Source organism: Phoca vitulina, unplaced genomic scaffold (genome assembly GCF_004348235.1).
Source record: "Phoca vitulina isolate PV1807 unplaced genomic scaffold, GSC_HSeal_1.0 scaffold83, whole genome shotgun sequence".
Lineage (NCBI taxonomy): Eukaryota > Metazoa > Chordata > Mammalia > Carnivora > Phocidae > Phoca > Phoca vitulina.
Window position 1 is genome coordinate 3,088,206 of NW_022589786.1, and position 22,585 is coordinate 3,110,790.

Sequence of the window (22,585 nt, forward strand, 5' to 3'; positions counted from 1 at the left end):
AGGGCCAGACAGCCTTCAGCTGCTTCATTCCCATGCCCTGTCCCCACCCTGGCCACTCTCTGACTGTAGGTCTATGAGACACCACCCAGTCAAGCTCTTAGCAAATTCCTGACCCACAGAAACTGCAAATTAGCAAAATGATAACTGTTGTTTTAAGCCACTGAGTTTTGGAGTGATTTGTTACTCAGCAATAGATAGCCAGAAAGGAGCTCTTTATGCACTGATATGGAACAGCCTTCAACTGTTCATTTTTAAAAAATGTAAAATAGTGTATATTGTATGTCCCTTTTGTTTAAAGAGATATAGTCTCGTATCTGCGTAGATCACTGGTTTGCCAACCCTCTGTGTGCATTAGAATCTCCTGGGGGGCTTTTAAAAATATCAATGCCTGAGCCCACTCTACTCGAATTCAATCGATCATAATATCTGGGAAGGGGACCCAAACATTGTTATCTTTTAAAAGTTCTCCAGGAGATTCTGGTGGGTAGCCAGGACTGAGAACTGTTGGTATAGAATAACCAGAAGGTAACACAAGAAACTGGTGCTGTGTTTGCTTCCAGAAGGAACAATGGGGTAAGAATGGATAGTGTGGGAGAAAGACTTACTTTTCATCCTAAACTTTTTGATCTTTTAAATTTACTTGTACATGTTACCAGTTTTCAAGAACAATCAAATTTAAAAAAAAAAAAGAAAAAAAGTAAAACACCCATAGCAGTGAAAATAAATCAGAATAGCAAATCGGGAATAGTCTATTCAATAATGGGAGTCAGCCTGGGACCCACTAGAGCAAGGCCTCAGAGCAAGTGACCTGTCCTACCTGGGAAGTGTGGCTGGTCAGCAAGTGCTGCAGAGGTAATTCCTCAAGTGGCTTCTCACCTGAAATGACTTACCCCTTGGCCCACAACACTCCCACTTTAGTTACTCTTTGGAAAGTGGCTGGGGACAGAGTAATGGCTATAATACGCGACCCTCCAGCTGCCAGCACCTCTGTGAATTCCGAGACCAACAGGAGGGAAAATGCCCAGGCTTACATGGCTTCTGGCTGGCTGGGCGGCTGACCTGCTGTTATTGAGGAAAAGCAGATTAGCAGGGATTTGGTTATCTGTTTCACCTCTTAGATTCCTGCAGCAGGGGCCTAGAGCATTGACAAAGGTAAGGTAGGAATGGCAGACCCAAGTCTGCTTCCAGGGGCCCCTTGGGATGTGTGTGTGGGGAGGCAGAGAGGCCCACTGCATTAAATAGCAGTTGGAGATGCTGAACTGGGAGGGAGAGAGGCACCAATGACTTGCCTAAAGCTCCTCTCTAGCACCTTCCCCTTGCATGGGTCAGTGCCACAGGTTCTTGGGTTTTGGCATCTGGCAGCTCTCAGTTTGAAAATTCACCTCTGTCCCACCTCAAAATCCACTTCTGGCTAGTTGCATGACCTCTTAAGTAACTTAATATTCTGACCCTCAGCTTCCTCATCTGTAATGTGGATTAAAAAGCATGAAATAAGAGAAAGAAAATCATAGCCATTATTAAATTATTAAATAGACACCAGTTTTTATTGGTGTCTATTACATGCAAGGATGCAAGGTGGATTCTTACATTTGACCAACACAATGGGTGTAGTGGTTAAGAGTGGGCTTTGCCATCAGATGTAACCGGGTTAAAATCATATTACTGTCACTTACTAACTGGGACCTTGGGCAAGTCACCTAACATCTCTGAGTCTCATTTCCTCACCTATAAAGGGAGCATCATAACATAGCACCTCCTTGAAAGCTGCTATTAGGATTAAATTAAATAATGAATGTGAACAGTTTTGTGCATCCAGAAATATACATCCAGAAATCAGCATCTGTTGCCACTGTCTGTTTTGCAGGCCTACAGGGAGCTGGCAAAGTACTTCACACTCACTGTCTTACTTGACCATCTCCAGGTCTAGGAGGGAGGGGCACATTAGGTGTGGGGGGTGGGGGGGCATCAACTACCTTTGGAGAAATGAGAACACTGATGGCTACTGACTTATCTCCAGTCACAAGGGACAGCATCAGCAGTAGAACCCAGGTGTTCTGATTCCCAATATGGCTTGTGACTTCTGGAAGCTCTGGATCTGATGGTTGACAGAAACTTGAGGATCATCTCTAGACAAGAAATGGAATTCCTTAAAATTACTGTGAAGAGGTTCACTGGAGGGGCGCCTGGGTGGCTCAGTCGTTAAGCGTCTGCCTTCGGCTCAGGTTATGGTCCCAGGGTCCTGGGATCGAGCCCCACATCGGGCTCCCCGCTCAGCGGGAAGCCTGCTTCTCCCTCTCCCACTCCCCCTGATTGTGTTCCCTCTCTCGCTCTGTCTCTATCAAATAAATAAATAAAATCTTAAAAAAAAAAAAAAAAAAGAGGTTCACTGGAAAGGGAAGGAAAGGAAGTTAACCATTTTGCTTCTTTCACAGGTGCTCTTGACCTTCCACACCCATCCCTTCCCCGCTCCCGCCGGCTATAAACAAGAGGAAGAAAGAATGAATAAACATGTATTCAATATCAGAGAGGGCCCAGTTAGGGGGCAGATCATTAAAGCAGGATGACACGGTAGGATGTGACTGGCACGGTAGGTACGCCTCTGTGGGGAGAGAGAGAGTGGGCTTTTAGTTTACGACCTGAGACTAGAAAGAAACCAGGCATTAGGAACCAGTGTTCGGGTCCCAAAAGAGAACAAGCTTGGTGGGCAAAGGAGGCCAGGATGGGTGGAGAGCAGAGAAGGAAAGACAGATGTCCGGTGAGGAGAAAGGCGCCAGGGCCCAGAGCATTCAGGGCCTCAAAAGAATAGGGAGGAATTTGATTTTATCTATATATAAATGTCAAGACAACCCACTGATGATTTTAAACGAGGTTGGAATTATATTTCATATTTATTCTTACATTTTTATTCACATGGTAAAAGGCAACTCTGGCTATTGGGACCTTCAGTGGAGAGTAGGTTACACTGAGGGCAAAATCCCCTAACTTCCCAGCTGACCTTTCCCCATTCTGGGCCTTCACTCCCCATCTACAAGGCGGGGGTGGGAGGGAATGGGGTTCCAAGGAATCAGCGATCAAGACCTTGCCCTCACGCAAACGCAGAACACTTAACAGCTCTAGACAGAACGCTTCCGGATTTCTCCTGACACGTTTTCCTCCCTGCGCCTTCAGAGTTAAGGCGGAAAACCGGCAATAACTCCTCGCAGGCGCGATCGGAGGAGGAATCGCCCTAAGAAGCTGGGACTCGTGGCTCCGCTGCCCAGGGCAGCCAATGGTGAGGAGGAGAGCGGCCAGGGGGGCGGTACCCCCGCGGGCCGGGCCGAGTCATTGGCTGGCGGCCGCGTCGCTCGCCGACGGGGCCACGTGACCGCCACCTCCTGAATGGTTGTACTGGTTGGGTCTTCCGCACCTCTCGGTCGGGGGCTCCTGGCTGCTCCCCGCGGTCCCGCCCGGGCCCCGCCTTTTTCGGGGGCTGGGCGATGGGCGGAGAAGGGGACGGGCGGGTTAAAGGGAGGCCGGCCCGGGACCAGGCTACCTCTGCTCGCGCCGCGGTGTCCGCTCAGTCCCGCCACGGCGGAGGACGTGCCGCGAGCCCTCGTTGAGCGGGGAGGCCCAACACTGAGAGGTGAGAAGTGGGGAGGGGACGCGAGAAGGGAGAAGGGAGCGGTGCCGGCATGCGTGCGGTCAGCCGGCCCCTCTTGGCGGCATCCTGGCCCGTGTCCGAGGCGTGGTGGGAGGAAGCCCCGGCGTCGTGGCCAGGCCGTGGTAGGTGGGCGTGCGTCGGGGTTGTACCCTCGGTCAGCAGGGGCGGGAGCCGGAGCCAAGCCCCCCTCTCCCACCGCGGCCGTCCCGACCCTGCTTCTCGGCTACCCACCCTCTACCCCACATCTCGTCGGGGCCCCCGCACCTCGTAGATAACGGTGCTGTTCTTCTGCCGGAGTCCTCATCTAACCGTCTCGAACCCAGATAACTGGGAGAAAGACCGAGGAGATCGGAGCCGCCACCACCACCCGGCCTCCCACCCTTGGACAGATGGGGAAACTGAGGCTTGGACACGCGAGAGAACTTCATTATCTTGGTTTTTAAAACCACACACCTGGTTAGGTACACATCAGGAACTGTACTTCTTCGTAGACTAAGTTGAAATGCTTTCGCTGGATAGATAGGGACACTGAAAGGACACAGAGCGGGCCAGATCTTTGCCTGACATTATACAGTAAGTCATTTGCAGAGCTAGGACTTGTACCCAGCTGTTCCAGACTCACAGAATATCAGCCTGGGCCCTTTCTTTGCACAGATTGGGGACCACGTGAGTTAGAAATATACAGGCACCCATTAAACTTTCTGGCACCCATTCCAGTTCCTTTTTTCCATTTCCTTATTTCTAGGGCTCTTTATATAAAATCTGGAACTATGTGATATCCAATATTGGGGAAAGCAGAAATTCTTGTTTTTGAAAATCGAGTGAGTAAGAAATGGAGAGCCAGTCCTGTTGGAAGAAGTAAGCCCATTTTTTCCCTTCAAGAATCTCAAAGGACAGACTAGTAGCTGTCGTTTATTGAACAAATGCCATGTGCCAGGCACTGTGTTAAGTACTTGTGTTAGCTTTATACAACTTGCAAGTTAGATAATGTTATTCCCATTTTATAGGTGAGAAATTGATGCTGAGTAAAATGAGGTTTTTCACCAGTGCCATACAGTTGTTGAATACTGTAGCTGGGATCTGAATAGAGATCTGTCTGACTCCAGTACATACCCAGTGATTCTCCTAGTATGGCCCTCACCTCACTGGCTCTGAGTCACCCAGGGTGCAGTCTTGGATCTCATTCCTGAATTTGCCTGAGAATCTGAATTTTAAAAGATCTCTGCATTTGAATATCACTGTACTATAATATGCTGCCTCCCAGGGGAAGATCGAGAATTTACATATTCTGGGCTTTGGAGAAGTCTAGATTAGATTTATGAGGGGTGAGCATTTTGAGCATTGACATTACTTTTAGTGAGCATAAACCCCCAAGCAGATGGTTGCCAAACTGTAATTTCTTGACATAGCTTAGTTATGGTGAATGGAGGTGGAGAGAGAGGGGTCACTGCTTTTTCTTTACTCCATAGCTATTAAGCTATCATTCATCCATTCACTCAACAAATATTTGTTAAGCACTTACTAGGTGCTGTACATGGTTCAAGGCATAGGAGATAACAACTGTCAACAAAACAAAGCAAGTTCCTGTCCTCATGAGAAAGACAATTAACCATAAATGAATGAATGAATGAATGAATGAATGAATGTAGTGCGAGATGGTGAGAAAGGCCATGGAGAAAAATAAAGCCAAGTAAGTGCGATAGGAGTGCAGGGCAGGGATGGGCCCAGGAGGGAGGCAAGGTGGCAGCAATGGTTTTAGAAGTTGTGTCTGGGAAGGAACTGATTAGGACAGGAGTTGAACAGAAACCTAAAAGAAGCAAGAGACAAAGCCATGAACATAGCCCCAAGCAGCATTCCAGTTAGAGGGCCAGCAAAAGTAGATGGAGGTAGGAACCTGCTTGGGTTGTTTGACTCTTGGCTGGGATATGAATTATTCTAACCAAAGTGTAGTTATAGAGGTAAATTTTACATTGTTTCTCCTGATAGAGAAGGAAAATGAAAATGTTACCAATGCATGTGTGTCATATGAAAGATAAGTAATTTTATTCTTAATCCTTTACCAAACCTGCTTCAATAATGTTGTGTAAACTGCTTCAAGCAGTTTGTTACCTTCACTTATTAAAATTAATAAGATTCAGAAATGAGTTGAGCACTTAACCACGAAATATTGATTTGAGCTAGCTCTTAAAACTTCTTAGCAAGGAAACAAATTTGGGGGTGAGGTGGTATTTTAGAAAGAGAGGGAACCTTGGAAATGGGAAAATGAGGGTTGAGAATCTGGTCCTACTAGTTGAGCAGGTGACCGGAGGAGAGGATTCATAACCTGTTCTCAGATTTATTGAGGAGTCAAATGGGAGGTGTATGTGAAATATTTTTGAAAGCATTGAATTACTGTTAAGGAACTATTTAATAATTCGATCGTGGTTTTACATTAAGTTATTTCCCTCTTGGGTATTTTACTTTTCTGTCTTACATTGGGCTTTATGCCAGAATAATACATCATAGCGCTTGTACTACTGGTATAAGCTATATGGTGGTTCTTCTTTTTGCCTCACGGACGTAAATGAACATTGTTAATCATTTGTGATGACTGGAAAATAGGAAGACTTTTTTGTCTTTATTACATTTACTTGAAACTTCACCTGTTCGTTCATTTCAATAAATATAGGTATACCACTGTATACACCAATGGGAGGCATTGGGTAAGGTGTTGGGTTATGTAGGAATGAGGATGACTTGATGTTTGCCTTTAAATGAATACTGTAGTTTGAAAGACATGTAACTTTAAGTGCTAAGTAGTTATATGGAATATGTCAGGGCCGCATAGCCAGAGGAGTTTCAGCCCCCTTGTCCTGTGGCATTTGAGGTGGGCCTTTAAGGATTAGGAAAAGGACCAAGATAGATGGAGATAGAAGGAAAAGGCATTCCAGATGAACAAACAACATGAGCGAAGACCCAGAGGAACAAAGGATGCTTAATATTTTCATGGATGCACCAGTGCATGGAAGGAAGCAAAAGAAAGGCAGGTTCAGCTCATTCATGGAGAGAAGCCTATACTCAGCTTTTTAGGTTATATGCAGTAGAAGGTGGGGAACCATTGCAGATTTTTGAAGAGTGTATCCAAATGGTTTGATCTCATGTTGTTAATGAATGTTTCTCTTGAAGAAGAGGGAGCATAGCATGGTGGTTCAAAAATGTTGGTTCCGGGACGCCTGGGTGGCTCAGTTGGTGGCGTCTGCCTTCAGCTCAGGTCATGATCCCGTGGTCCTGGGATCGAGCATCGGGCTCCCTGCTCAGCGGGGAGCCTGCTTCTCCCTCTGCCTGCAGCTCCCCCTGCTTGTGCTCTCTTTCTCTCTGGCAAATAAATAAGTAAAATCTTAAAAAAAAAAAATGTTCCCATTAAGTGTTTAAGGCTAAAATATGTCTGTGGTTTTCAAGTAGTTGAACGGAAAAAACCCCAAACAAGTATGTTTGGAGAGTGCAGAAGTGCAGATGTAGCAAAACATTAACAATTGGTGAATTGTTAAGTTGTGTAATAGGTGAATTGTGAATAGCCAGTGTTCCATGTATCATTCTTTTAACTTTTCTGAAGATTTGAAGAGTTTCAAAATAAGCAGTCCAGAGACAGAGTAGGTGTGAATCAGACAGGCTTTGGCTCCAGTCAAAATCATTTGTAAACTGGGGTGCCTGGGTGGCTCAGTCGTTGGGCGGCTGCCTTCGGCTCAGGTCATGATCCCAGGGTCCTGGGATCGAGTCCTACATCGGGCTCCCTGCTCAGCGGGAAGCCTGCTTCTCCCTCTCCCACTCCCCCTGCTTGTGTTCCTGCTCTCGCTGTCTCTGTCAAATAAATAAATAAAATCTTAAAAAAAAAAAAAATTATTTGCAAACTACACAGCCCACACCAATTACAGCCTAGTTTAACTGAGATTTTTCCACATAAGTGAAGAGAGTCTCTTGGTAGAGGACTTGTTCACCTCAATAATAGGTTAATGTTAAGACTGCAAGTTTTCCACAAACTTTAGATCTAGTTTATTTTATAGGGTTGCTATTTATTTCCCCTTCTCTGTCTGCTTTTGGATTATTCAGTATTTTCTGTGATTCCATTTTATCTCCTTTGTTGGTTTATTAGCCATAACTCTTTGTGATTAATGGAATTGCATTAGGGTTTATAGTAGGAATCCTTAATTTATCACAGCCTACCTTCAGTGATATTAAACCATTTTGTGTATAGCATAAGAACCTTATAGTACTATGCTTCCTCTCCTCCTACTTTTGTTTATGTTAAAATATATATTTAACATAAAATTGGGGGCGCCTGGGTGGCTCAATTGGTTAAGCAACTGCCTTTGGCTCAGGTCATGATCCCAGGACCATTGCGGTCCCTGGTCAGTGGGGAGCCTGCTTCTCCCTCTCCCTCTGCCGCTGCCCCCCCCCCCCCCCCCGCTGTTTGTGCTTGCCTGCTCTTTCTCTGTCAAGAAATAAAATCTTTTTAAAAAACCATAAAATTGGCCATTTTAACCATTTTAAATTTACAGTTTAGTACATTAAGTACAATTCCACAATGTTTTGTAACTATCTATAGTCGTTATTTTTAAAACTTAAAACAGAGACTGTAACCATTAAGCAAGAAATCATTCCCTGCAGTCCCTGGTAATCTCTAATCTATTTTCTGTCTCTAAAAATTTGCCTGTTGTAGATATCTCTTGTAAGTGGAATCATGCAGTGTTAGTCCTTTTGTGCCTGGCTTCTTTCACTTAGCATCACGGGTTCAGAGTTCATCCATGATGTAGATAAAGAATATCAGAACTACATTCGTTTTTAGTGGCTAAACAATATTCCATTGTATGGCTTGTACCACGGTGTTTATCCACTCATCTGTGGGTGGATACATAGGTTGCTTCCACCTTTGGGCTGTTGTGAATAATGCTATTATGAACAGTGGTAGACAAGTATTTCAGTCCCTGTTTTTAATTTTTATTTTGGGGGGGTTATATACCTAAGAGTGGAATTGTTGGGTCATATAGTGATTCTCTCTGTTTGAGGAACTACCAGACTGTTTTCCACCAGGGTTTGTACCACTTTACATTCCCACCAGCAGTGTATCAATTATCTTTCAGAGAAACAAAAATCAGATTTTAACAGTCAAAGGTAATTCTTTTTGGAATTTTTTTTGTTAAAACAGCTTTTTAAAAATAGAAACCAGTCCATTAACAAAATATTTATTAAATGCCTTCTGTGTGCCAAATTTTATGCTAGGTATTGTGAGAGTTTACAAAAAATGTAAAATATCTCCTTGAACAATTTTTAATCCAGTTGAGAAGGTAAAGCATATATTCAGCGCGTTTATTGAACATCGAAACAATGGGAATTCAGAGAAAAATGAGATAGCATTTATGTGCTAATGACCAATATACTCCTCCTCTCTTCATTTATTTTTCCAGTTTCAGCTTCTCTCTTGTGCTTGATACCCCATTTCTAAGTGCTCACTGGACATCCTCATTTGGACATCTAATAGAAATGTCAGACCTATGAAACCTAAGTCAAACTTCTTGTTGTCTCCTTTCTTTCCATTTCCTCCTGCATATTCCTATACATCATTCTTCCTTTTGTGTGGTCCACCTCACGATTCGTCTTAGATTTGTCCTCCTTTACTGTCTCTTGTCTGGTTGTACCGCTGAAATGTCAAACCTCTTGCACCCCTGCCCTGCCTTGGAGTTTATGCCTTTGTCAGCCGTAGCCTACAGGATGAAGTCCAGGCTCCTTGGGATCAAATGAGAAACTAATCTTTCACTCTAGTCTTAATCTCCTGCTGCTTCACCCCAGGAATCTGGCATTCTGGGTGACTTTTTCCTGGGTCTTAGATTATACTAGGACTTTCAACTGCCCTGAATTTCCTTTCCTTTCTTATTTGCAACTTCCTCACATTGGCCTATACCCTATTCTCCACTCTCAGAATACGACAAACCTCTGTTAATGGCACTTAGAGTGTTATAGCTTATCTGTTTATAATTGTCTTAACCCTTTGACTGTGGGTAAAAACTGGGTTTCTTATTCATTTTAGCAAGAACTTATTGATCTGTTATGTGCTAAGCATTGTTTCTGGTACTGGGGTTACAGTATGTGTGAGAAAGACTGTAATAGTTTCTTTAATGTATGAATACATAATAGAATTTCAAAAGTTACTGTGAAAGTGCTCTGAAGAAATAAAGCCAGGTAAGGGTTTAGAGAATAATGGGGTGGAATTATTATTTTCTTTGGAATGTTCAAGGAAGGTCTCTCTAAGGAGATGATACATCAGCTGAGACCTGAAGGATGAGAAAAAACCTGCAAAGATCTGGGGGGTGATTATTCCAGGCAAAGAGAACTTGCGCAAGTGCAAAGACCCTGAAAAGGGAATCAACTTGGCATGTTCCAGGAACAGCAAGAAGGCCAGTAGGAAATGAGGGTGGAGAGGCAGGCAGGGTTCAGATTTCGTAGGCTATTAGAGTAGCCCAGATGAGATGTGATGGTGGAGGGGAGTGAAAAGTGGTTAGATGCCAGGTCCTTGGGGCAGTAGGGAGAAGAGCAGCCAGGACTTACTGATGGATCATATATAGGATTCGTGGGGTAGGGAAAAGAAAGATTGACCCCTCCGTTTGGGGTCTAGGTTCTGATGCATTGTGTCTAGCACAGTGGTTCGCTTATAGTAGGTGCTTAGTAAATATTTATGATGTGATGAAGACCAGTACCCAATCTCTAGGAGCTCCCATAGAAAAGTTAACCAATCCAACCTTGGAGGGCTTGTTGGCACTAATGAACATTTGTGGAGTAAGCAAGGGTTGCAAACCCACAGAACAAGGATGGGTCTGAATTTTCATCCAATGGGCAGCAGTCCTTCCTTTTCTTCCAGGAGGCCTGCCCTCTCACAGTGCTAACTTCTCAGTCTTGGGCAAGGGCCTGGAACAGTTGCCTAGGCTCCAGTCATCCTGACTGCAGTTACCTGTGAATGGGATGGAGATGGGTATGGAAGCTATGATCTTCCCTGGATTTGTTGGGCAACAGTGAGTTGGAGGATCAGATGGTACTGTGTAAATGGAGACTCTGCCTTAGTTGTACCTGTTTATGGTTTAGTTTTTTTATCTTAAGCTATTTCTTTATTCATAAAAGGCAAAAAAAGTAAAATATTAATTGCTTAGTAGGAAAAGAAATATTAGCATAACAGATCAGAAGATGTAATAAGATAATATATAATTATTTATCAAATGCGTGATATTTTAAACCCTTCTCAGAAACCTTCAGGGATTCTGTGCTGTCTGCAGATCAAAGTCTACCTTTTTTAATCTGGCATACAGGATCCTCCAGGATCTCCCCCAGGTACCTTTGCAAAAGCTTCCTCTTAAACCAATTTCCCATGTGCCTCTGGTGCTGTAAACATTCTAATTTCTTTTCTAACAACCTCAGAACGATCTCTGAGTTTTCTTCTCCCCCATACATTTTCCAAGTCCTCTCTTATTCTTTCAACTCTGACCCAGACTTTAGAGCCCAGGTGAGACATGAGACCGGTTCTTCCCTTGAAGCCTTTCTAAACTACTCCAGCTCTTGGAGATTTCTCCCCTGTGCAGATGCTGTGATCATGGTAGTTGGCAGCTTCGGTTTTATGTAGCAGTGAGTCGTGGTGGCACATACATCCAGGTCGAACAAAACATGACTATGGAACCGTTATGTTTCAGAGGCCGACTTTACCGTTCTCCTCTGAAAACGATTGCCCTCTGAAGAGGCATTTCAGTTTCACAAATTGCAAAACTGTTATATAAGCACTGTTAGTTAAAATTATATGCTGTAATTACCAAAAGTAGACATTGTTTTGCTTATATCCAAATCTTCAAATAGAAGTTGGCTGACCACTATCGGGCATATATAGAAGAGACGTAAGCTCTCTTCTAGTCCAGGGCTCTAGCCTCTCGGTAATTCACACGGGAATTGTGCCAGTGCTGCTGATTACTCATCTGGATCCAGACTACCCTCTAGGTGGTCACAGCTGCATGTGTGCAGTTGAAGAAGAAAGTACAGAAATGTCTTTCCTTTTGGTGTTGCCTGAACTCCTGTTGTTTAATGCATGCCTGTGTAAATGTACTTTTCAAACGTTTTATTGTTTTTCCTTCTGATTCCTGCAAAGTAATGTGGACAGTTCGAGTGTTTTCCTCTTGAACCTTTTCTTTTCTCACTCTTAGTGAGTAAAGTTAGTAAAGGGAGAAACTAGCCTCGACGCTACAGTAGAATCATGTTTTATTGATCTTCAGGCAATGTACAGTTTGTATTTCAACTTCCTTAAAATGGCTGTCTGGCTGTAGGCTCTATTCCAAGGATAAACACTGTCATCTCTTAATTTTCATGAAGCAGTTGATGAATACTATAATTGAAAGCAGTAATTGCCTTGGGGAAATGAGAGGATTTTGGTGCAAAAAGGGATATTTGAAAAATATATCCCAAAGGAGATATTTCCACTTGAAAAGAAATATTGCTTTGCATCCTACTTTTTTTTCTGTATTTGAGTTATTTGCTTAGCAAATGTTGTAGTTCCTATTTTTAGAAAGCATATACCTGGACATTTTGGAGGATACAAAGATGAATTAGAGTGGAGCTTGCTTTCAAGGAGTTTAGTTTGTATGAAGGTCATACCTACAATTTAGTTTTAAGACAATTTTTAAAGTAGCTTTATGTTGCCTTGAGTTTTAATATACGTATGAAAAAGAAAAAAATATAGTGTTGAGGAGAATTTTAGGAGGTGAGTAGGACAGATAAAGGAGACTATAGAGGGCTTTTGGATTCAGACTGATGGCTCTGTCAGTTCCACTGCTAGGACTGTTTGTGAATGAATGCCTAAATTTTTGAGAGCTAGAGCTGAAAAAGGACCATGGCCAAGAGTATAGCGAACGGAGAATGGGGTACAAGTTTGTAGTTGTCAGTGCTAGGTAGCAGGTAGGTGAAAGTGGGATGTGTAGGGTAGCTGAATTCTATTAGCAATAATCGCGCCTCGGATAAACCTCATTGGCTACGATACTGCCACTGCGCAAAGCTTAGGGTAGCTGAATTCTAACGTGTTTTGAAGTATCTGAGGTTAGAGAAAGCTAATTAGATAGGTGATAGGAATAGCATCATGCTCAAAAAGAGCTATGCTTAGAGTCCTAAAATCTGGATTTTATTACCTGGCTCAGTCACTTACAAGCTAAATAAATGACTACATTGGGCAAGTGCTTTCTATATATATATATATATATATATAAAATAATCTATCTATATTTAAAGTAGGTTTCTTGGGGTGCCTGGGTGGCTCAGTTGGTTAAGTGTCTGACTCTTGATCTCAGCTCAGGTCATGACGTCAGGGTCCTGAGATCTAGCTCTGTGTCAGGCTCCATGCTGGGCGTGGAGCCTGCTTAAGATTCTTTCTCTCCCTCTGCCTCTCCCCCCACCCTTCCTGTCGTGCTCTCTCTCAAATATAAGTAAGTAAATAAATAAATAAATATTGGGTTTCTTATAGATAGCATATAGTTGGGTTTTATTTTTTTAATCCAATCTGACACTCACTACCTTTTAATTGACACCTTTAGACCATTCACAGTTGTAATTATTTCCATTTGTTTTAAACTCTACCATCTTGTATGGTACTGGCACAAAAATAGACACATAGATCACTGGAACAGACTAGAGAGCCCAGAAATGGACCCTCAACTCTATGGTCAACTAATCTTCGACAAAGCAGGAAAGAATGTCCAATGGAAAAAAGACAGTCTCTTCAACAGATGGTGTTGGGAAAATTGGACAGCCACATGCAGAAGAATGAAACTGGACCATTTCCTTACACCACACACAAAAATAGACTCAAAATGGTTAGAAGACTAAATGTGAGACAGGAGTCCATCAAAATCCTAAAGGAGAACACAGGCAGCAACCTCTTCGACCTCTTCACAGCAACTTCTTCCTAGAAACATCGCCAAAGGCAAGGGAAGCAATGGCGAAAATTGGGACTTCATCAAGATAAAAAGCTTTTGCACAGCAAAGGAAACAGTTAACAAAACCAAAAGACAACCGACAGAATGGGAGAAGATATTTGCAAATGACATATCAGATAAAGGGCTAGTATCCAAAATCTATAAAGAACTTCTTAAACTCAACACCCAAAGAACAAATGATCCAATCAAGAAATGGGCAGAAGACATGAACAGACATTTTTCCAAAGAAGACATCCAAATGGCCAACAGACACATGAAAAAGTGCTCAACATTGCTCGGCATCAGGGAAATCCAAATCAAAACCTCAGTGAGATATCACCTCACACCAATCAGAATGGCTAAAATTAACAAGTCAGGAAATGACAGATGTTGGCGGGGATGTGGAGAAAGGGGAACCCTCCTACACTGTTGGTGGGAATGCAAGCTGGTGCAGCCACTCTGGAAAACAGTATGGGGGTTCCTCAAAAAGTTGAAAATAGAGCTACCATACGATCCAGCAATTGCACTGGGATCCGAAGGGGTACGTGCACCCCAATGTTTATAGCAGCAATGTCCACAATAGTCAAACTGTGGAAAGAGCCAAGATGTCCATCGACAGATGAATGGATAAAGAAGTTATGGTATATATATGCAATGGAATATTATGCAGCCATCAAAAGGAATGAAATCTTGCCATTTGCAACGACGAGGATGGAACTGGAGGGTATTATGCTGAGCGAAATAAGTCAATCAGAGAAAGACATGTATCATATGACCTCACTGATATGAGGAATTCTTAATCTCAGGAAACAAACTGAGGGTTGCTGGAGTGGTTGGGGGTGGGAGGGATGGGGTGGCTGGGTGATAGACATTGGGGAGGGTATGTGCTATAGTGAGCGCTGTGAATTGTGTAAGACTGTTGAACCACAGACCTGTACCTCTGAAACAAATAATACATTATATGTTAAAAAAAAAAAAAAAGAAGAAGAAGAAGAAGAAGATAGTAGGAAGGGAAAAGTGAAGGGGGGGAAATTGGAGGGGGAGACGAACCATGAGAAACTATGGACTCTGAAAAACAAACTGAGGGTTCTAGAGGGGAGGGGGGTGGGGGGATGGGTTAGCCTGGTGATGGGTATTAAAGAGGGCACATTCTGCATGGAGCACTGGGTGTTATATGCAAACAATGAATCATGGGACATTACATCAAAAACTAATGATGTAATGTGTGGTGATTAACATAACATAAAAAAAAAAGATAAACTCTACCATCTTGCAAGCTGTTTTCAATGTGTTCTATCTACTTTTGGTCCCCTTTTTCCTCTTTCTTTGTTTTCTTTTGGATTGAGAATTTTTTATGATCCCATTTTATCTCTACAATTGACTTATTATTTATACCTTTAAAAAAATTTAGTGGTTACTCTTGGGTTTACAATATACATCTATAATCAGAGCCTACCTTCAAATAATAATGTATCACTTCACATCTAGCTTAAGACCCTACAATTCCCAATTCCTCTACCCATTTTTTGTGCTATTTTTATACATTTTATTTTGCATATGCTATAAACAAAATACATTCTTATTGTTGCTTAGATGTTTATCTTTTAGAGCAATTAAAGATATTTTAAATTAAAAAATTATTTTATTTTCATATGTTCCATTCCTGGACTTTATTTCTTTGTTGTGTATTGTGTAGACGTACTTTCTGTCAGCTATATGTATATATAGTAGTGCTGGTCTACTGGAAATTCTCTTAGTGTTTTTCTGAGAAAGTTTTTACTTCTCCATCTTTTAAAAGATATTTTCTCTGGGTATAGAATTCTGGGTTGGCAGCTGTTTTTCTGTGGTAAAGGCATTACTCTTTTATCTTCTGATGTTTCAGATGAGAAGTCGGCTATAATTTTTGCCTTTGTTCCAGTGTGTTTAATGTGTGTTTTTAATTTGGCTGTCATCAGGCTGTTCTTTGTCTTCAGGATTTTATCTTTGTTTTCAGCAGCTTGAATATGATATATGTAGGTGTAGAGTTTTGTTTTTGTTTCTGTATTTGTTCTTTTTGGTATTCTCTGAGATTCTTGGATCTATAGTTTGGTGTCTGTCTTTAATTTTGGAAAATTCTTGGCTACTATGTCTTCAAATATTTTTTCTGCCCATTCTTTGTCCTCTCCTTTTGAGATTCCAATTGTACATAAGTTAGATTGCTCAATATGTCCCATAGCTCTTGGATGTTCTCTTACATTATTGTTAATTGATTTAAAAAAAAAAAAATTCTGTTTTTCTCTTTCTTTTTCAGTTTGGGTAATTTCTATTGACCTGTCCTCAATTTCATGGATTCTTTCTTCGGCTCTGTCAAGTATGTTGATGACCCTGTCAGAGGCATTCATTCTTCATCTGTTACTGTGTTTTTCACTTTTAGTATTTCAATTCAATTCTTTCTTACAGTTGCTATCACTCTGTTGCATTTTCTAGTATTAACTTTTATCTTTTTCCTTCCCAGATAGCAGCCATGTAGGGCAAAATTTAGATTTTCTTAGTTTTTTCTTATGCCTCTTTTGCATTTCTTAGGTTTGGAAAAGCCTTTTGACCCAGGAATCACTAAGAGCTGTTCCAAAATAGAAGGACATAAGAAATTTATTCAAACTAGCTTGGCCTGAGTAGGAAGTAAGAAGAGAGTTATAGACGGGTTGCATTGAGGAATGAAGAGCTGCTGTGTGTATCCACAAATCTGATTGACTTGCTCAGGGTAAGTGGTCATCTAAATCTGTTCTTTTCTTCTTTATCTACTTAATAAGACCATCAAGTAACTATTATTTCACTCTTGTTAAGTGGGATGACCAGCTATAGCCCCTTCATCCAAAAAAAATTAATGTGTGTTACTTTTACAATAAAGCATATATTTTTCTGTCAGTTCCAAAACAGGAAATTTTCTGAGTCTTCCATTTAGTATATTTTATCTCTGTTTGGCCACAGTCATAAAGTTGTGTGTTCATTTGTTCTTTGATTCAAACATTTTGTAAGCCTACTGTCTCAGAGTTGCTATGTATTTGTTGGTGATTACAATGATGAACAAGATATCCTTTCCTCCAGGAGCTAGAGAGACTCTTACTTAACTAACAGAAGAGTGTGATTAGTACTATAATGAAGGTGCAAAATGCTATGGGACACAGAGGGTATAGTGATTCACTTGAGCTAGGGGATTGGTCGGTGTAGAAGAGGTAGCATTTTAACTGGGTATAAAAATGATTAGAATCTTGATGGGCAGAGAGGTCAATGGCCATTCTAAGCTAAGCAAACATCTAACTCAAAGACATTGATTTGTGAAGTATCTGGTAAACAGTTTATGGTCTACTCCAAGAAGAAGACCATCTTTTTTTTTTTTTTTTAGATTTTATTTATTTGACAGAGAGAGACACAGCGAGAGATGGAACACAAGCAGGGGGAGTAGAAGAGGGAAAGCAGGCTTCCTGCGGAGCAGGGAGCCTGATGCGGGGCTTGATCCCAGGACCCTGGGATCATGACCTGAGCCGAAGGCAGACGCCTAACGACTGAGCCACCCACGTGCCCCGAGAAAAAGACCATCTTATGTTTCAGGGACTTGCAGGTAGCAGTGAAGGTTTGAGACTAGATCCTGTTTGCGGTACCCCTGGAAGTGAAAAACTTGGAAAGAAGACAGTGATAGCAGGAGGAGACAGGCCACCCTGATACCTTTTCTAGAGGAAAAAACTGCAGGGGGAGCCACGCAGACATGAAGAAGAATTCTTGATGGTTTATACTTTTGGGAAGTCCTATACCCAATGACTTATTTGCTTTGACTTGGCTATTTGTAGTCTGTTTTTTGTTTTTGTTTTCCCTGATCAAGACATATGAAGCTCAACTAAAGAAAGTGAATATAAGATACCTATCCCCAAACTGAACTCCTTAACTCTCATGAATGACAAATAGAACTGTTAAAATGTGTGAGCACTGAGAATTACTTAATCCATTAATTCTGGTGTTTTCTTCACTGTAGGAGGCTAAAGCATCTATCTCCAGAAATGTCTTTGGAAAGTAAAGAGCAATATGATCTGTCACCCAAGAATTCAGTTGAAGGAAATCACCAACACAGTCCTCTGTCTGATATGCATCCGGAGCTTGAAAAGGAGTCAAGTACCGGCTTGAAGCAATTTGAAGCCAGCGATCAATGCACACCTTATCGTAGGATCCATATGGAGCCTCAGGAGAAACCAAGTACTAACTTCAAGCAATTTGTCACTAAAAAACTGCAGAAGAGTTGCCGGTGCAGTCCAGCCAAAGCCAAAAATATGATTTTGGGTTTCCTTCCTGTTTTGCAATGGCTCCCAAAATATGATCTGAAGAAAAACATTTTAGGGGATGTGATGTCTGGCCTGATTGTGGGCATCTTATTAGTGCCCCAGTCCATTGCCTATTCCCTCTTGGCTGGTCAAGAGCCTATCTATGGTCTGTACACGTCTTTTTTTGCCAGCATCATTTATTTCCTGTTGGGCACCTCCCATCACATCTCTGTGGGCATTTTTGGAATCTTGTGCCTTATGATTGGTGAGGTAGTTGACCGAGAACTACACAAAGCTGGCTATGACACTGCCGGAAACGTGCCTTCTACCTTAGGAATGGTTTCAAATGGGAGCGCGTCATTAAACCAGACATCAGACTGGCTGTGTGACAGAAGTTGCTATGCAATTACCGTCGGCAGCACTGTGACCTTTATGGCTGGAGTTTACCAGGTAAGAAACAGTGGAGGAGGGGCGCCTGGGTGGCTCAGTCGTTAAGCGTCTGCCTTCGGCTCAGGTCATGATCCCAGGGTCCTGGGATCGAGCCCCACATCGGGCTCCCTGCTCGGCAGGAAGCCTGCTTCTCCCTCTCCCACTCCCCCTGCTTGTGTTCCCTCTCTCGCTGTGTCTCTCTCTGTCAAATAAATAAATAAAATCTTTAAAAAAAAAAAAAAGAAAAAAGAAACAGTGGAGGAAGTGGTTACTTCTAGCAAAAGAAATCACTGTACCTGAAATGTCAGATCTGTAAAGGATCTCAGAGATCATAATGAGTAAAGCTGTCATTCGTTGAATGCTGCTTAGGATATGTGAGGGATAGAGCCAAAATTCAAACCCTGGTCTGACTCCCCAGGTAAGTTACGGCTGCTTCTCTCTTCTCAATCTTAGGCTGCCCTCTTAACCAATGAGTTTCAGTCAGCCAGATTGTCATTATTTGGTCATAAAAATGTTGACCAGAAAGGGACCTGAGATCACTCAGTACAACTCCTTCATTTTATATGTTGAGAAACAATGAGTTTGCTTGAGATGGTGTGTGGTTGGTTATTGGCAGAGTCGGCATTAACAAGCAGGAGGAGGATGACAGGCTGAGGGTTGGCAAAAGGAAGAGGGCAGGAGGTTTCAAATTATAGGTGCCTCCTCTCCCCACCTTTAGATTTGCTGCTCTAGTGAGTAACTCTCACCACAGATAGCAATTTTCTTGGACTTCTGGGGAACAAGTTGAGAACCACTATTTCATGTTATTAGCCAGAAGAAAGGATTAGAAAATGAGATTCTCTTCGGGTCTCCCATAGAATCTACTAACCCACCGTTATCATCATGCCCCTGTCTTTTGGCATCCAGGAGTTAATGCCAGCATTAAACCTCTTCTCTCTTATAGGCATTTGGTTCCAATATGGGCAGGGGGAGAGTAGCTCACTTCATGTTGTTCCTGGTGAAGAGGAGAGGGAGAAGTGGATAATGTGCAGAAGAGTGATGCTCTGCAGGGTCCGTTTTTGCTTTTTTATTAGTATGTTTCACCAATGAGAAAGGGCTCCGTAGAATTCTGAGGAATCATTGGGAAGAGGAAAAAATAAAGAAATAAAAAAGTTTTGTCTTTGAGGATGCAGATTTAGTATGGGGAGCAGTTTGGCATAAGCACATATACACTGAATGAGAATAGTTTCTCAGCATGAGGTTAAAGAGTGTGTTCTATAATAATTTTAAATGTGATTCTTTGATGTGAATCCAGCTTTTTGTTTTATCAGTTAAAACTTCACTTTTATTGTAATGATTTGTAATTTAATGAAAACACATGGTTTTTTAATTAGGAGAATTTTTCCAGTTTGAGTTTTTATAATTTCTTGTGGATCCTTAAGAATTTTTTCTTTTTCAAAGAGGTCTGAGCTTTATTCGTATTTAAGAAACATTGTAGAAGAAGGCGAATCCTAAGTTCTTGTCTCATCTGGGCTGAGTAACAGTGTGACTTTGGGCTAGTTGCTTAGCCCTCTGAGTGTCAGTAAAATGAGCCCTCTCTTTGTAAAACGAGAGGACTGATGTACAATTGCGTTTTTTTCTACCTCTGACATTTTGTGATGCCCCAATGGTATGTCTCCATGCAAAGCAATGCCAGGGTATTTATTGGAGGGTTTAGAAGCTCTTTGACACTTACATGTAACACTTGTATATCCTTCCTTCCAGGTAGCGATGGGCTTCTTCCAAGTGGGCTTTGTTTCCGTCTACCTCTCAGACGCCTTGCTGAGTGGATTTGTCACGGGTGCCTCCTTCACTATTCTTACATCTCAGGCCAAGTATCTCCTTGGGCTCAGCCTTCCTCGGAGTAACGGTGTGGGCTCGCTCATCACTACTTGGATACAAATCTTCAGAAACATCCATAAGACCAATCTCTGTGATCTCATCACCAGCCTTTTGTGCCTTTTGGTTCTTTTGCCAACCAAAGAACTCAATGAGCACTTCAAGTCCAAGCTTAAGGCACCGATTCCTACTGAACTCATTGTCGTCGTGGCAGCCACATTAGCCTCTCATTTTGGAAAACTAAATGAGAAATACAATACCAGTATTGCTGGGCCCATTCCCACGGGGTTTATGCCACCGAAAGCACCAGACTGGAACCTAATTCCTAGTTTGGCTGTAGATGCAATAGCTATTTCGATCATTGGTTTTGCTATCACTGTATCACTTTCTGAGATGTTTGCCAAGAAACATGGCTACACGGTCAAAGCCAATCAGGAAATGTATGCCATTGGCTTTTGCAATATCATCCCCTCCTTCTTCCACTGCTTTACTACCAGCGCAGCTCTTGCAAAGACCTTGGTTAAAGAATCAACAGGCTGCCAAACTCAGCTTTCTGGTGTGGTGACAGCCTCGGTTCTTTTGTTGGTCCTCCTGGTAATAGCTCCTCTATTCTATTCCCTTCAGAAAAGTGTCCTTGGTGTAATCACCATTGTAAATCTCCGGGGAGCCCTACGCAAATTTAAGGATCTGCCCAAGATGTGGAAGGTTAGCAGAATGGATACAGTTATCTGGTTTGTTACCATGCTGTCCTCTGCACTGATAAGTACTGAAATAGGCCTGCTAATTGGGGTTTGTTTTTCTATGTTTTGTGTCATTCTCCGCACTCAGAAGCCAAAGACTTCATTGCTTGGTTTGGTGGAAGAGTCTGAAATCTTTGAATCCGTGTCTGCTTACAAGAATCTTCAGACTAAGCCGGGCATCAAGATATTCCGTTTTGTAGCCCCTCTCTACTACATAAACAAAGAATGTTTTAAATCTGCTTTATACAAAAAAACTCTCAACCCAATCTTAGTAAAGGCAGCACAGAAGAAGGCCGCAAAGAGAAAGATCACAAAGGAAACAGTGATTCTCAGTGGAATCCAGGACGAAGTTTCAGTGCAACTTTCCTATGATCCCTTGGAGCTTCATACCGTAGTGATTGACTGCAGCGCAATACAGTTTTTAGACACAGCAGGGATCCATACACTGAAAGAAGTTCGCAGAGATTATGAAGCCATTGGCGTCCAGGTTCTGCTGGCTCAATGCAGTCCCTCTGTGAGGGATTCCCTGGCCTCCGGAGAGTATTTCAAAGAGGAAGAAGAAAACCTTCTCTTTTATAGTGTGTATGAAGCAGTGGCCTTTGCAGAATATCAGAATCAGAAAGGAGTATGTATTCCCAATGGGCTGAGCCTTTCCAGTGATTGACTGAGAAAGTGGATGGAAAGGAGAATGATGTCCAGCCAATAGGTTAAGGTTTGAAGTATATAACATTTTCTAGTTCCACAGTGGAAACTGCTGCACTTGAAATTTTAACCTGGGACGCCTGGGTGGCTCAGTCGGTTAAGCGTCTGCCTTCGGCTCAGGTCATGATCCCAGGGTGTGGGGATCGAGCCCCATATCGGGCTCCCTGCTCAGTGGGGAGTCTGCTTCTCCCTCTCCCTCTGTGTGCTCACCCTCGCTCTCTCTCTCTAATAAACAAATAAATCTTTAAAAAAATTGTTTTAACCTGTTGGTTAGACATTATTCCATTGACGCCGATGGCCTCTGTAGGTAGACAAATGCAGCAGAGTTTATAGTTGGGCAGAATCACAAAGAAGAAAATATTGTAGTTTCAGGTTTTCTTGCAGATATGAGGTATTCTTGGAATTAAATAAACATCTATTGAATTGAACTGTAAAGTAGCCCCCAAACTCAGTTACCATGCTGTTGTAGAAGATAAGCATTTGGACTCTTCCTTGAGAACCAGGAGGTAAAGCTGACGTTGACGTGGCAAGTGCTGGAGCCCACTCGCTGTGACACTTTGGAGAGGGAGTAGAAAGGAGCAAGACGACAGTGTTGTGCCTTCTCTGATACCAGCAGGCCAGGAGACTTCTGGGGCAAAAGATTTGTTCTTGTACTTCTCTGTTCCCAGTCTTTGCTCCCTAGACGGCAGTAGGATCTCTGGCTTTGAGTAGGAGAGCACCATCCCTTAAGGCAGGGAACCACAGGCGCAGTCTTATCGGGGGTGGGGTGGCTGAGCAGGCTGGTGAAATCCTACTGCCGGCCTCATGTTACCTAGAGCATTCTTTGTAATACATTTGATGTTTTATTCCTGCCTTTTTATTTAAGGTAAGTAGGTAAGTGAAGAGCTCTTCTTCATAATCAGCCAAAATAATAGGAATCCTCCCTGTCTTTTCTGTGATCTCAATCTGTCCCTGTTTCTG

The 22,585-nt window shown here is 42.4% G+C and overlaps 1 protein-coding gene and 1 pseudogene across 2 annotated transcripts; one reads left to right on the plus strand and one right to left on the minus strand.

Annotated features, from left to right (window-relative positions):
* Positions 1–3,366: 3,366 nt before the first annotated feature.
* On the plus strand, positions 3,367–21,735 carry SLC26A2 (solute carrier family 26 member 2). 2 transcript variants are annotated; one of them, XM_032395338.1, is made up of 4 exons: positions 3,367–3,622; positions 16,171–16,348; positions 17,615–18,347; positions 20,070–21,734. In XM_032395338.1, exons 3-4 carry the CDS (start codon positions 17,640–17,642, stop codon positions 21,585–21,587), a joined length of 2,226 nt encoding a protein of 741 aa, XP_032251229.1. In that variant the 5' UTR covers positions 3,367–3,622; positions 16,171–16,348; positions 17,615–17,639; the 3' UTR covers positions 21,588–21,734. The 2 variants fall into 2 exon arrangements, with proteins under 2 accessions (XP_032251229.1, XP_032251230.1); XM_032395339.1 differs by lacking the exon at positions 16,171–16,348 and having other exon boundaries at positions 20,070–21,735.
* Positions 12,464–12,697, minus strand: LOC116626165 (annotated as a pseudogene).
* Positions 21,736–22,585: the final 850 nt, after the last annotated feature.

Excerpts from the sequence above, each read along its gene's own strand:
- SLC26A2 (XM_032395339.1), top strand. The coding sequence starts at position 17,640 with ATGTCTTTGGAAAGTAAAGAGCAATATGATCTGTCACCCAAGAATTCA. Across the intron at positions 18,348-20,069 it reads TTATGGCTGGAGTTTACCAG|GTAGCGATGGGCTTCTTCCA; the intron begins GTAAGAAACAGT and ends CCTTCCTTCCAG.